Source organism: Perognathus longimembris, chromosome 16 (genome assembly GCF_023159225.1).
Source record: "Perognathus longimembris pacificus isolate PPM17 chromosome 16, ASM2315922v1, whole genome shotgun sequence".
NCBI classification, from domain to species: domain Eukaryota; kingdom Metazoa; phylum Chordata; class Mammalia; order Rodentia; family Heteromyidae; genus Perognathus; species Perognathus longimembris.
In genome coordinates this window covers 32,175,829-32,192,380 of record NC_063176.1, presented here as the reverse complement: position 1 = coordinate 32,192,380, position 16,552 = coordinate 32,175,829, and the positions used below count along the sequence as shown (strand labels likewise).

Here is a 16,552-nt window from a genome sequence, read left to right as displayed (position 1 = left end):
TAATCCAACACAACTGAAGCAGTATTCTGCCAAGATTAAAGAAAGGCACTTAGAGGAGAGTGCAAAGACTGGTACATCATTACATATTTATATATGTCAACTACTTCCTGAGTATTCCCATTAATCAACACCTTGTTTGGATGTAGCTGATTTATGTATTGAAGTTAGCACTTGAAAAATCAATGAAGTGAAATATGAGATCCTAGATATAATAGTATATTGTGATGAGAAAACATTTATTATAATCCAAGAAAATCTTCAATCAACATTACAAGAGATAGTTTGGAATTAAGTGAAGAGCTGTGATAACACTTATGCCTGGTTATATTATGTTTACTGAGTATAGGTTCCAAAACTTTGAAGAAAAATCAAATTTTGAAAGAATAAAATCAGTTGACATTTGGGAGATGTAGGCAGTAGCATTTTTGTAGTCATTTTCTCATTTTTCCCTAAGGCTCATTTAATTTTGATGGTGACATATATGTTAATAAAAATGTACTCAGATAAGATACAGAGATAGTGTAGGTACAACCACAGGAAGGGGATACAAGAAGATCATCAATAATAGAAGCTACAGTTACACATAGCATGATGAAAGTAGTTACAACAATGATATAACAATCGTTTCCATAACATGGAGTTCATTTCACTTAGCATCATCTTATGTGTTCATAAGGGTATAGCTATTGGGATCTTGTGATCCTCTGCTGTGACTTGCCTAAACCTTTGCTAATTATTCCCTATAAGGGAGACCATAGAGTCCATGTTTCTTTGGGTTTGGCTCACTTCACTTCGTATAATTTTTTCCAAGTCCTTACAAATAGGGCAATGTCATTCTTTCTGATGGAGGCATAAAATTCCATTGTGTATATGTACCACATTTTCCTGATCCATTTATCTACTGAGGGGCTATCTCTGTATCTTATCTGAGTATATTGGAAACCGCGTATACTGGTATTAGAACTAGGAAATTGAAAGGCAATACCAAAATCAAGAGACACAGGGTAAAAAAAAAGACAAACACCTACAAAAGCGATACTTGCAAAACTGTTTGGTCTAAATGAACTGAACAAATCATGGGGGGGGGAAGGGGAAAGGGAAAGGGAGAGGGAGGAGGGGGGAATGAGGGACAAGGTAACAAACAGTACAAGAAATGTATCCAATGCCTAGCATATGAAACTGTAACCTCTCTGTACATCAGTTCGATAATAAAAATTTAGGGAAAAAATGTTTGTGTACATAAGTGCATTAGTAAATATTACTCAAAATTACTGTTGCAATAACAATATAACTACTACCTAGAGAACCATTTCATGTCTTTAAGTTCAAATCATTAGTTTTAATTACTAATTATCTGATTCTCATTATTCTTCTCAATTAGATACCTCAGTTCTATTTTAGCTTTTCTAATTCACAATAGCTTTCCTAAATATTTACTATACGTGTACTGAATGCTCTTCACAAAAACTAGTTTTTGAAACATATCAGTGCCCCATGCAATAAAGTCAGATGTTATCTAAAGAAAGATGAACATAATTTGAGTCAAGCTTTATTGCTGACTGTGTGAAAACACTTGAATATAAGCCTAGCTCAGGACTCTTAATTATTCAAAATAAGAAGATATTATTATCCTAAAAATAAAAGTTGTCAGCATAACTTAACAAAGTACATACTGTCATTAAATATTGATTCCCCGTTTTATTAAAAAAGAAATATTCAGAATTATCTAAGAGTGTTAAACAGAATCCATAATTCTGAAAATTATGTTTCCCATATTTTATATTTTGTTTTTAAGGAAAAATTAGAAAAAGCATGGTTCTGTAAAAATTAGCACGTATTTTTAATGCTTACAGCTGGAAAATTCCAATGGGCAGGAATGTTCATCCATAGGAAAGTTGTGAAGTTGGAGGTAGCATTCAGCATTTATTGTCAGTCTAGGGAGAAAAATGAACAATAAATTAATACCATTTTATTCATTACAATCTCCTTAATTTTTTTACTTTTTATTGTTACTATAAATGGGATGTACAGAGGGTTTACAGTTAAACAAGCCAAGTAAAGAGTACATTACTTGTTGGGCAGTGCCACCCCTTCCCTTGTTCTCTTCTAGTTTTTTACCTAAAACATTTTCCTACTTACTTAAAACATGTACAGTTTATTTTCACCACAGAGTCTAGTGAATACCACTGCTTCATTTGCTTGCCTCTTGTCCTTCCATATCCCTTGATTTTAAAATATGGTTTTGAGCTACAATAATGGAGTATGATATATTGGAATACAACAATAACTCTACCTATAATAATCAATAAGTATTAGAGTTATCTATTACATTATTATAAATTTTATGAATCAGTATGAAAATTAGAAAATATTTGTCAGAACTAGATCACTTCTGTATGTATTTGTGCATTATATTTCTGGTTATAAGTATAAATCTACTTTTCATCTCCACAAATATACACATGTTCATTTATGTGGCAGACTTATACTTGAAAATGTGGTGATATAGGCATGAACATTGTTTTTCTAGCCAACTCCTCTAATTGCTCAAATAATAACAAGAACTTAAAAAGTTTGTGTACAGAAAAGAAATTTATAGAATCAAAAGAGAAATGACAGAATGGGAAAAAAGCTTTGCCAGTAAATTAATATCTAGAATATATAAAGAACTTCAACATAAAGAGCCAAAGAATAATGCAAAGAATGAATGGCAAATAGATTAGATTGTTTTCAAATGAAGAACAAATGGTGCATATACATGAAGAAGTGTTCTACATCCTTAGCAATAAAGAAAGATAAAATCAAAATATCCTTTGGAGTTTTCATCTCTCAAGTTAGAATGGATTTCACAAAGATAACAGACAACAAAAAAGCCAGTAAAGACATGGAGATAAAAGAATGCTTACACACTCTTTGGGTGATATCATTTAGTATAGCCACTATGGAAACCAAAATGGAGATTCCTTAAAAAAATAAACATAGGTATGATCCATTATACCCCTCATATATATATAGATCTGAAAAAGTGTAAGTCAACATACAGTCAAGTTACTGGCACACTCATTTTCAGAAGAGCACTATTCATAACCTCCAAAACATGGTATCAACCTAGGTTCCCATCAACTGATGGATAGAGATGTGTGTGTGTGTGTGTGTGTGTGTGTGTGTGTGTGTACACCCACACTTTATATATCCAATTTACACATTCCTACATGATTAATGATATGTTACTGCTCTGTCAAACACCAGAATATTACAAAACTCTATAACAAGAGGGGTTTACAGAAAAACTTCCCAATACTTGGGTCATAAGTTAAAAGACATTATGTTCATCCTACAACCTAGTCAGCTTCCATGGAGGAGAATCAAAGAGTTTTTCTGCTTTGCTTCTGAATCTTTTCATTGCAATCATTTCATAATAGTAACTCTTGCCTCAAAATGTTATAGACAAATTATTTAACTTTTTATATTTGAGAAAATAAAAAGTGCTCCTAGGTCTTGATTTTTAAGTAGAGAGAAGGAAATTTAAGAGTCCATCAAGTAAGAGTGCTGAAAATAAATTAGAGAGATTGCAAATTTTAAAGCCATTTTACCTCAGCGTGTAGAGAACTCGGCCATCATTCCAAATTCGCAGCAGGCGATTCGGAGTTGTGATCCAGTGTGCATCAGATTTTCTTGAGTTTCTGAAGAATGTGTCAGGAATCCAAATTTTCCCAACCATGTTACTGTTAAGCATAAGCACCTTCATGGTGCTGTTGAATTTTAAACGGCTATCAAACCAGGTTTGAGCAAAAATTATGTCTATTGTGTATTCCTGAAAGATAAATGACATATTAGTAAAGCCACTATTTTATATCTTTTTCTCAAAAGCTTGAATTTCTATATTGTTAATTTCCTGCAAGCAAATGGTACCAACACTCTTATTGGTGAAAAAAGAAATATCTTTATCATACCTTTGTTTTTTTTCCTCATTTATCTGCATCATATAGTGAAATCCAAGATTAGTAATAATTTCAGCTATCTTGTGTCTCTATTCTCTTCTACAATGTAAAATGCTTTCAAGGTTTTATAAGATGTATAAAATAGCTATTAAGGTTATTATCTTTTATTTGCCATAATAATCTTGTGGTATTTATATCATACCAACCTCACAAAAATAACAACTAAGTATAAAATAAAAATACAAATATACAAAAAACTGTCTAAAATCTTTTATGATGCTTTTGTCCAAAAGTTTTATTTGTATTTGCCAGTTTCTGGTTAGAGTTTTGCATTTTATGATGTCGTTAAGTCTTCCTACAATCCTGTGAAATACATGCTACTGTAGTATTTTCAGTGTTGTTATTGAGTAATAAGAAGGAAAGTACTAATCTTCCCCACATTACACTGGTGATAATGAACTAAAATTAAACCTGGGCCACTACCTGGCTGTTTGGCACATGTATAGCCACCATGGCTGCAATTAATGCTGCTCTGGAAATCCAATGGCTCCCAAATTGAAAGTAAGATTTTGGTGATAGTCAGCAAGTAACTATCAAGTGAAATTCTCATAATACTTAATGAAGTCCATGGAGGAGGTCACTAGGTATTATCCACTTTAACTTTTGATGAAATACCTTCAACAATATAAAAAGTAAGATGTATTTAAAATATTACTGAACGAAAATGCAATAGTTACCAATGCCCTGGAGAAAGAGAAGTCCTTATGCATGTGGAGAGTGATTTGTATAATGTTGGCATGAGAAGGGGAATGAAGAATAAGCTGAAAAATATGAGCTCTATTTCAAAATAATACAGTGTAACAATATGGGTAAGGATGAAATTAGGGACCTCACTTTTACCAATACACTGAGGGCAGGAAAAGAGAAGGCAATAAAGATGGTTATTCTGAACAGAAAAACCAATGAACTTCAGAACCGCCGTAATGAAAGCTCTTGGTGAAACTAACACAGTAAAAGAGTAATGAATGACAATCAAGTAAAATAGGTCCTGTTGAGAATGGCGGGTACCAACAGGGGAAAGGAGTGCTAACAAAGATGGTCAATGCACAAGAATAGAGTCCAAGTAGTTTATTGACAGTTAGGCAAAAATATGAAACCTGTTGCAATTTTTTTTTAAGAAGTGAGAAATGGGATAGAGGAGAGCAATGGAGGAAAGGAGGGGGATGGGGGATACATTATTTATATGTATGGTAATATCACAATTCCACACCCGTTGTACAACTAATCTATACTAATAAAAATGAAGTTATGTACAAGTTGCGTATGGTAGTAGAGACTGGACAATTTAAATGTAGGAAAGTATTTGCTAATGGAGATGTAATTTGGAGTTTGACTAATGAAAGAAAAATTGAAAAACAATGCCAAGGAGACCAATAAGTAAACAGACTAAGATTCAACTTATTAATAAGAGAGTTGTATCAAATCCTATTTTTCCAGCAGAATATAGGCAAATTAGGAAGAAGACTATTTTAAGCAAGCAATGTTGAAATTTAGAAAAGCACACATATTTTAATTACTGAAAGTTCAAGCAAGGGTATGTAGTTTAGTGTGAAATATTTGTTTTATGATCAGATTGCACTACATATACATTGTATTATTGACAGTTTGTATGATGATAGAATGTGATCTTTCAATCATCTACTCAATTATTTAGCATGTACTGTGTATTAGTTGTGGCTTCTCGCAGGAGGAAGAGAGGAAGTGAAGTCTTTGTGAACAAAATTATTATAGATGACCATCTCTTTGCATATTTGTTGCCATGAACAAAAATTTAGACAAGAATACAAATATGTGTGGGTTTTTTTTTTTGGCATTGTAGTGTAGGACAGCACAGAATCTGTGTTAAAAGCATTTTTGGTAACCCTGTAAAGCTTTTTAAACCCACAGTAAAATATCGTTGATGTAATTACTTTTTTAAAGCTGGACCTGAAGCACAATGCAAAATATATCCCACAATGCATGATATAGAAACAGACTTATGCTAGAGGCACTTAATCATCTCAGTAACAGTAATAGAGAGCTACAGAGTATGTGCATGCTGAAAGCAGGTACAAGTGATGCATAACTACAATATCGCTGACATAAGATCACTTCAACCTAAATATTTTGGAAAACTTTTGTGATCATGATAAATCCCTGTTCTGTCATTCTCCTTATTTATACATTCAGGATCAATTACAATTTATCTGAATAGTCTATTCACTTGACACAAAAGTTTAACAGTTCAGAATCTAATAGTGTACTTGTGCTAAAGGTATGGGAATAGTGAATGTGAATAGAGAATATTCTTTCTTATTCTATGAAAAAAATCCTAGAAATAGTATCTCATCAGTTTTATCTGTCAGAGATCAAAATACTATCTGCCAAAATTAATATGGAGATGGAGTTAAATAGTTGTAACTGTGTGCATTATCAGCCAGGATCATGACTTGGTGAATAATCAACATTGACTGGTAGAGGGCATCTCAAGCTACCTGGAAAGGCATACCAAGTTGCAGACTTCTTAATAGAGCATATTTGAAAATTATTTATCAAGGCTTATAATTGCATAAGTTTCTCCAGTGAATGCTGACTATCAGCCAGGACTTTTTCATTCTCTCGGTGCTAAGGATCAAAGCCAGAGCCTTGAGCATGCTAGGTAAGCACTCAATAATTCACCTCTACCCTCAGCCAAGAATTTTCTTTAGAACACCCAATTATAGATATCCTCATCATTGTTGGGAATGTTATGATTTGTAAGGGGTCAAAATTTCCTGAACAAAAATATTGTAGAAAATGAATAGTTTTCCACACACAATTGCTCCCTTGATATAAGATCAAAAGGAGAAAGGAGCAGAGCATATGTCTTGATAATCAATTCTTCTCAAAGCCCTGCAGAGGCTAATTCCCTCAAGCCTTTTAAAATTGTTAATCCTTACTAAATATCTCACTGAGATAGGCAAGTTATTATAAACTGTGCCACTTTATATGTAATCAAAGAATCCAATTTAATTTACTCATTGCTATTAGGGTAATCTCCTGGAAAGGATCAAACTATGGACTTGTACATTGTGTGTTCATGCTTAAAGGTTATAATCACCAGAATGAAAAGTAAAGAAAGTAAGTAATAAATCTCAGAACAGGTATAATATCTACTTGGATATCATTTTGAGAGAAACAAGAATGTAATACGTGAGAGCCAGTATAATTTATCATCTATACACAACAGCAATAGTGAATAAGTGTATGACAGCTTGCCATCCTAATTTATAAGTAAAATCAAGTTTCAAGTATTAAAATGTGCATCTTCATCCTTTTCCTACATTTTTAGTTTTGTTGATAGGTGCTACATATTACATTTCAAGTTACCTCAATAAATTTATAGTTTTTCTAGTAACAGAGAACCTCCAAACAAAATTCAGAATCTATTTAAGAAACAAATATAAGTACATACTTTCATAATTAAGTTTGATCCTCAATTGGTTTTAACATTAAACATTAATCTCTCACCAAATTGTCTAATCATATGACCAAATATAGAACAATAGGCTAAATCATAGCATACTGAGATAGTAAAGATAGGTAGAAAAAGTACAGATACATCACATTACTGGCAGTAAATATTGATCATAGTTGTCAGATATGTTTTGCTGAATTATCATCAAAATAGAAGCTTCTTAAGACTAGCACAGTAAGGTGATAGACAAATGGAAAATATAAGAAACAATAGAGGCTATGTCAGCTCTTTAAATCACTGAAATTATCCTCCAAACAAGGAACGAGTTTCAAAAATACAAAACACACACACACACGAGCGCGAATGAGTGCTCTGAGATCTACAGTGAGCATTAGCTTTATAGTTTTGAAATTGCTAGCACTAGGTTTGTACAGACCAATAAGATCATTGGAAAGAGGAATGGATGGAAGACTTGACCAGTCTATTTTAGGAAGTTGACTTGTGCGATATGGTGTGGATTAATAAGACCCAAATCTGCAGAGCAGTCTGAAGATGGAGAAATACCCAAAAGGTCTTTGGCTGTGATTCACGTCAATCTGACTATAGAAATCTTTTTTTCTTCCAGGAAAAGAGAATATTTCCCTTAAGCTTTCAACTGATTTGAAGAAGCTCAGGACAATTTCTTGACGTAAGAACTACAGATTCATATGCTAATTGAATCCAAAAAATGCTTTTACAGAGACAACTATATTTAGTCAGATATCTGGGTATCATATCCTAGCAAAGTTGACACATAAAAATTGACCATCACGGGGCTGGGGATATGGCCTAGTGGCAAGAGTGCCTGCCTCATATACATGAGGCCCTGAGTTCAATTCCCCAGCACCACATATACAGAAAATGGCCAGAAGTGGCACTGTGGCTCAAGTGGCAGAGTGCTAGCCTTGAGCAAAAAGAAGCCAGGGACAGTGTTCAGGCCCTGAGTCCAAGCCCCAGGATTGGCAAAAAAATATAAATAAATAAATAAATTGACCATCACAATGCTGCAACCAGAATAGACAATCATATTTTTGGAAACTCTTGGATTAAGTATTCAGGTATTTAACTTCTAGAGAGGGAAAGTGAATATTTTAAAATACAGGAATAATCTCATGTTTTTCTATGCAAATTGATATGCTTGTGTCATCACTTGCTGTACTTATAGTACATTATGATTCATATTATCCAGTTGGAAGAAAGTAATATACTAATAACTCAGTTTTATAGTACCTTGTCCATTTCTATTTTTTTTCTGAACTGAGTGATCTACATTGAAGACTTAAGAGCTAGTCAGACAAGTTCCAAGAAAGCAATGATTGAAAGTCAGCAGTGTACTAACTTTGGATGTGAAATAAGTCATTCAAATTACTAAGATGTAAGTGTATTTGTCTTACACTTTAACCATACTACATTTTTACTGAAATGTACTGTTGATTGAAATGGAAGCAATATTTTGGTAAGAATACTAATATTTGACACACTTTAGGCATTGTTAATTTATGGTGGTTTTTATTAAAAATCTAGGTGCCGTATAAAAATAATCAACTTAATGAAATTAGTTTACAATAGAAATGTCCACATGTCTATGAAATAATTGTAGATACAATTCTCAGAAACATGAAATTTACACTGAGTCAACTACTGTTACTAAATAAAAATATTCTCATATTTTTACTTATTAAAATTCAAATCTACATGTAGGCATCTTTCATTTAATCAAAAAAGATTCTTCACATCATTCTCATTTTCTGTCAGGAGAACATTAAACAATTTGTCTATGGTAAGTTTTCAAGCTCTCTTGTGTTCTGATTATTTCTTTCACTCTCATTGTGATAAAAGGAAGAAGCTCTTAGATTTAGTAAGAATTTCTGATCATGTAGTCTTCCGTTTTAACCAACCTCAAAATCAAAGAGATCCATATGAAGCATGAGGCTTCAAATTACAGAAATGAAATGCATATTTCCATAATTACAACTTTTGTTAAGTTACTTCATGATCCTATTTCTTTTGTATTTGTTACATTAATGGCATATATCTTTATTGTCCCTATAGAAAAATTCAGTGGGTTTGTGAATAAATGAATGAGTAGTACTTGCACAGACCATTGCTTCTGAATTAGAAAGTATACATTATGAAAACAAGCAGCATCATATATCTAAACTATATTCCTTTACTATTTTTTCCCAATGAAAAAACTATCCACAGTGGACAATAGATATCCAGATGAGACCTGCTTTCTACAGAAGCCAGTTCACCAATAAGTAATTGTGTTTTCCATACACATTCATAACAGGTACCACACTCAGGTTTACTACTAGAGCACAGTGCTCTCAGTGGAAAAACTGGTTTTGCATTTACAACTAAGCTATACTCAAAGTATATTTCTAGCCTTTTAGCCAGATTGGCTGTGTAAGACTAAACACAATCAGTCTGGTTCAAGGGAGGTATTACTGGTATTGTTGTTGGAAAGCACTTATTTTCTGTGTTTGTCTTAGCATTATATATTGGTACTTATTCAGTCTATCACAAAGTTGAACAGAAAGTTCACCACTCACTCACTCATAAATTATTATGTAATTTTTTTAGTATCTCAACTCTTTTTTTACATTCTTTTTTAAAATTTTTATTGCCAAATTGATGTACAGAGAGGTTAGAATTTCATACATTAGGCATGGGATACATTTCTTGTACTGTTACCTCCTCCCTCATTATCCCCTCTACTCTCCCCCTTTCCCTTTCCCCCTATGAGTTGTTCAGTTCATTTACACTAAACAATTTTGCAAGTATTGCTTTTGTAGTCGTTTGTCTTTTTACCCCATGTCTCTCGATTTTGGTATTCCCTTTCAGTTTCCTAGTTCTAATACAAGTATACAGGGTTTCCAATGTACTCAGATAAGAGACAGAGATAGTGCAGGTACAAACACAGGAAGGGGATACAAGAGGATCATCAATAATAAAAGTTACGGTTTCACCTTGCATGTTGAAAGTAATTACAACAGTGATATAACAGTGACTTCCATAACACAGAGTTCGTCTCACTTAGCATCATCTTATGTGTTCATAACGGCATAGCTATTGGGCTCTTGTGATCCTCTGCTGTGACTAGCCTAAACCTGTGCTAATTATTCCCGATGAGGGAGACCATAGAGTCCATGTTTCTTTGGGTCAGACTCACTTCACTTAGTATAAATTTTTCCAAGTCCTTCCATTTCCTTACAAATGGGGCAATGTCCTTCTTTCTGATAGAGTCATAAAATTCCATTGTATATATGTACCACATTTTCCTGATCCATTCATCTACTGAGGGGCATCTGGGTTGGTTCCATATTCTAGCTATGACAAATTGTGCTGCAATCAACATTGTTGTGCTGATGGCTTTAGTGTGTTCTTGTTTGTGGTCTTTTGGGTAAATGCCCAACAGTGGGACTGCTGGGTCATAGGGTAGTTCTATCTTTAGCCTTCTGAGGAATCTCCATACCACTTTCAAGAGTGGCTGAAGCAGTTTACATTCCCACCTACAATGAAGTAGGGTTCCCTTTTAGTCACATCCCTTCCAACATTTGCTATTGTTAGTTTTCTTGATATAGGACATTCTTACTGGGGTGAGATGGAATCTCAATATTGTTTTGATTTGCATTTCTTTTATGGCCAGTGATGTAGAGCACTTTTTCATATGTCTCTTCGCCATTCTCATTTCCTTATCAGAAAGAACAGTGCTGAAGGAATTACAATACCAAATTCAAGCTGTATTATAAAGCTATAGTCATAAAAACAGCTTGGTATTGGCACCAGAACAGGCCTAGGGACCAATGGAACAGAACTGAAGACCCAGAAATAACCCGCAGACCTACGGATACCTAATCTTTGATAAAGGAGTTAAAAAGTAGTCTGGAAGAAAGATAGCCTCTTTAACAACTGGTGCTGGCAAAACTGGTTCAACAAATGCAACAAACTAAAACTAGATCCTTATATATCACCATGCACCAAAATTAATTCCAAATGGATCAAGAACTCAAAATTAAAACAGATATCCTGAAAATCCTAAAGGAAGGAGTAGGAGAAAAACTTGGGCTCTTGGCACAAGATGGAACTTCCTTAACAAATACCCAGAAATGCTACAAATCAAAGAAAGGATGGACAAATGGGACTGCATCAAACTGCAGAGCTTCTGCAAGGCAAAGGACATAACTCACAAGATAAACAGAAAGCCCACAGATTGGGAAAAGATCTTTACCAGCCATAAAATGGACAAAGGCCTCATATCTAAAATATATGCAGAACTAAAAAAATTACAGTCCTCCAAAACAAAACCGCAAAGAACCAATAGCCCCCTGAACAAGTGGGCTAAACACTTAAAATTTATGTGATTTTGATGGGTGCAATTTTCCCAATTCCCATGTATAAAAAGTCAAAATACCTAAATCAGTTTTACTTTCTCCAAATATCCCACAGTTATTAGCATCAATTAATTGTAGAGGACATTTTCATTGTGATATATCCAAATATTCACCCAAAGCACCTAGATCTGACCCATCCCCTCTGTTTCTGTGCTTCTCATTCCTCTTTCCCTTTCCATCTTCCCAACGCAACCTCCAAAACCTTCATTTTTCAGTTCATATGTATTTATAAAGCTCAAAACAACTGTTAGATGAAATCCCTTTCTAAGGTATGACCTGAAAGTCTATCTAGGTATTTAAGGCCTATACAGTAATAGATAACAAATTAATACTCATTGTGTTATTAAATAATGGTAAGGCACTTGTCATTCCTTTTTGAGAAAAACCTCACAATGTAATCTTGAATTTGCCCTTCTCCTGCCTTTGCTCATCGGTTCTGGGATTACAAATATGAATTGCCATGCTTGTCTTTTAGTTATGTATACTATTTTAAATAAACTTTTAGATAACCAGCGAGACAGTTGCTGGAACATTTGTGATATGTGTGTTGCAATGAGAAGTTAATGTGTTTTGGCCAAGAACAGTGGCTATAGGGTGTGAAAAAATCACCTAATATTTCTTAAATTTGCTACTACTTCTCTAATTATTATGAGTATCTATTTTCCAGAAAAATGGAATAACTTAACTAATTTCTGTAGCTATGGTCCATCCCTTAGATCTGCCTTCTATAATTTTTTGAGTAATGTACTGAAAAATGTAAATTTATCCAGGACATTCCCTGATGAAAACCTTTGCTCACGTGTGTTATCCAACGGCAAACAACATATATATTACAGAGCAACGCATGAACTTCCAATTTGATTGCTTAGATGAACCTAAATAGGGCCCTTACATAGAGTCTTCACCTCAGTTCATTACCTTGCCCTTTATATCTCACTATCATTGAACTGGCAGAAATTCATCTGGTCTTTTTAGGAAGCTGAGCACTGTGATTAGACTTTTGATTTTTCTTTCATCAGATCCTTTCCCGTCTCAGGACTACTGATTTACTTTATCTAGATGTTTTCAAGGACTCTCTCTAGATGGATCAGATGGTAATTATTTGTAACCTGGAGTCATCCTGCCAGATCTAGCAATTTGGAGTAACAAGGTATCAGTTTTAGGGTAGAGGATCATTCAGTTCCTGTTACCAGTACCTGGCACACAGAAATTTCATGTGTTGACCTGAATTCACTCAGGACCAGCTATCAGAAATGATACATTTTAATATCAAGGCAAGAATCTGTATAGTTTTAATATTCCTTACTCACCATATTTATGGGATCCACTGGCCCAATGCTGTTAACATAAACATCGGTTTCTATGACTGTGGGTCTCACTGCAAAATACCAGCAAAAAGCACAGCAATATTATCAGAGTTGTTTATAAAATTAATTTTAAGTAAAGGACAACTCCAAACTTTTCACTATTTCAACTATAAAACAACTCATAATAAAATGCAAAAATATCTTACATATAAGTACGATGGTTTCAGTTTGCCAATCAATCATATACTTACTCATAAATCAATCATAAGTTTAACTTTCTATTAAAGAATTCAACTATACAACCTAAAAATAGTAAAATGTCCAAACAACCCACCTAAAGTAGGGAATCTAATTTTACAAACATGCTAGGTAAACTATTCTGCATTAGTGTTTGGATTTTAGATTAGGATAAATATTAGACATAAGAAGTACTTCATTCTACTTTATGTTTACTAGCTGTAAGCTGGTAAATGTTTAACATCTTTCTTCTCAGAAAGTTGGTGAAAAATAAGCCCAGATCTGTAACTTCTGCAGATTTTCAAGCTGTAGCTATGCCTCAAATGGCAGATTTAAAGACAACAATGTAAAAATCACAGAATATCAAAGTTGGAAAAATACATAATAAATGTGTATTGTGAATCAGTACAATCCAGTCCAAACACTCACTAAAATTTATAGCATTGTGAACAGGATAGAAACAAACAATATTTCTTATGAAAATAAAAAACTTCCATTTTAGGCTCCTCATGTAAGAAGCCTAATAAATATTCGTACATACTTCCTTCCTGTCTCTTATTATAATATTCCTTTAGATTTTTGAGAATTGGTTCTCAACTAAGGCATCTCTTTACTTAATTTACACAGGGTATATTGTGTCATTATGGGCCTTATCTATTGTATTTTAGGTTATTATTGATGTTAACATGTAGATATGGATTATAATATGACAGAACTAATCTGATTATATTTATCTCAACTGAATTAACTTTAAAGATGGTATTGGAGTCCAGGCATTGGTGGACCCTGCCTATAATCCTAGCAACTCACAATTCTGAGACCGTCAAGATTTATCCAGGGCAGAGAAGTTTGAGATTCTCCTCCAAATCAAGTAGCAAAAGGCTAAAGTGTAAGCTTGTGGAATGTTAGCCAAGGAAGAAAGTTAAGCAAGTGCAAGGTCTTAAGTTCAAAACCCAGTACTGGCAAAAAAATTTTTTTAAAAAATGAGAGAAGGAGAAAATCACCTGTGACTTTGAAGTTTCACTGCTAATGATGCATACATTTAATTATGCTCTGTATCCCTTTCTTAACTTTCATCTGCTTTCCATAGATTGACCTGAGGGCAGACCTTTATCCTCTAATCGAGGACCAAATCTGTTAATCTGACTATTTGCACAACCCTACTCTCTACATAATAGCTTTAAAAAATATTTCTTTTAAGTCTTGTAGAGCTACCAAGCTATCAAACTTTGGAGCAGTATCTTAGCAATACCTTAGATATTTTGTAAAATGGTGCCTGGACAAAGCTCCACAATTGTATTTAAATTTATCTTTTGAAAAGAAAAAATGGTAAACTTAGAAATATATTCCCAATTTAAATAGTGAGGTTTATTTTCTTCTTTTGTTGTTGCTGTTTTCTCAGACAAAAATAAATATTGTATATTGTATTTACTTTTATTGTTGTTGTCATGAGGCTTGAACTCAGGGCATGGGCACTGTCCCTGAACTCTTTTGCTCAGGCGTAGGGCTCTACCATTTGAGTAACAGCTCTGGTGGTTCATTGTAGATAAGAGTCTCATGGACTTTCTTGCCATGGTTAAACCATGAACCTCAGATCTCAGTCTCCTAAGTAGCAGGGATTACAGGTATGAACCATCAGCACCTGGCTAATATTTATTCTATTCAGAGGAATAAATAATATTTTAGGTATAGTTTCAGTATAGAAAAGTATAAATTTTCAAACTGACATAATAAGCAAAAAGGTAATTCAGCCTGCTAACCTCAATTAAACATCTTAAATAAAAGTACATCATATGATTGATAAACGATTTTGTGATTTACATTAGGTGATAATTTCTGAGATGGGTTACTTAATTTTTTGTTGTTTATTTCTGACTAAACTGCAGGCAATAACTATATAATTAAGCTAATTACAAATAGATTTACAGAATGACTTTTATGAATGCCAATTAACAACAAAACAATAAGCTATTTAGTTCTATTTGTAAGTATATTTATTATATCTTACAATCAGTTGAAATTGGGAAAAGCAACATCTCAATCTTAAATAATTTGGTATTTTTGAGTAATAAATCAGTAAGTACTGAATTCCTCATTTTATTGTACAGTATGTGGGTTGAACTGAGAAACACAAGATTCCTAAGAATTATTTTATTTACATACTTAAAATGTAGCAAGTTTTAGATATGGTGAGTTATTCTGGTTTCTTGCTATCAACATTTTTAGTTGATATAAGATTAATCTATGCATGTTAGAAAAATTTTGACTCTGGCATTATGCCTAAGCTACATGACATAAAAATCATTAACAAAAAGATTGTTGAGTTAAAAAATAACATAAAGATATGAAATTAAAAGTGTTCTCTCTATATATATTTAAACTGTGAATGATTTTCAGTTATTTTGTATAACTTTGGACTGATATTTGATCTTATACTTTAACCTGAAGGCACAAATGACAAATAAAAATTTTCAGATTAATGTTGCCACTACAGGAAGAAATTATATGCTTTGAATATACAGTGAGAAAGAGAAAAAAAACAGAAGTCTATAACTACTCCTTTATAGTCACTCAATGTTACTTTGACTTTACTAGGAATAATATTTGAGAGTAAAATTATTGAAAATTAAGAATTCTTGGAAGCTGAGAAAATAATATTCCTCACTTTTATCTTTTCCTCATACCAAATTCACAGAAGGGCAGAATTTCATAATGCTCCGAAAGGAAAACTAAATGTTAGTTGAAAACCAGAAAAAGATAGTTAAAGCAATTGTCACTCCAGGTTCATTAAATTATGTCTTGAATTCTGGCAACACAATATGTTTCTTGCATCAAGACATACAGAGTTCTAAAACCTTTCTTCGCCGTTGTCTCACAGTGAATGGGAAATCCATGCCTTTGTGCAGATAATTATATTTTTCACACAGAGGAAGCAGGTAGAAATGACTTGGGGTTGTTTTCGACAGACCTTGTTCTCTCATGTGAGTCTAAATACTCTGCTTTAAGTACAGCAACAGAATAGAAGTAGATCAGTTCCCAAATGGGCTGAAAACTGAGATGGGGAAATGCACTTTCTCCTTAAACATAGAAGAAGTGAATATATAATTGATAGAATTTAAAGAAGAAATAAGAGAA

General features: G+C 33.3%; 1 protein-coding gene across 1 annotated transcript in view; it reads right to left on the bottom strand.

The window, feature by feature from the left end:
* The window catches only part of Gabrg1 (gamma-aminobutyric acid type A receptor subunit gamma1), a 58,414-nt gene that overhangs the window by 20,291 nt on the left and 21,571 nt on the right, over positions 1–16,552 (bottom strand). Inside the window, exons 3-5 of the mRNA XM_048364168.1 lie at positions 13,184–13,251; positions 3,594–3,814; positions 1,852–1,934 (exon numbers count right to left, since the gene is read on the bottom strand). Coding sequence (XP_048220125.1) covers positions 1,852–1,934; positions 3,594–3,814; positions 13,184–13,251 — 372 coding nt within the window. The remainder of the gene's footprint in view (positions 1–1,851; positions 1,935–3,593; positions 3,815–13,183; positions 13,252–16,552) is intronic.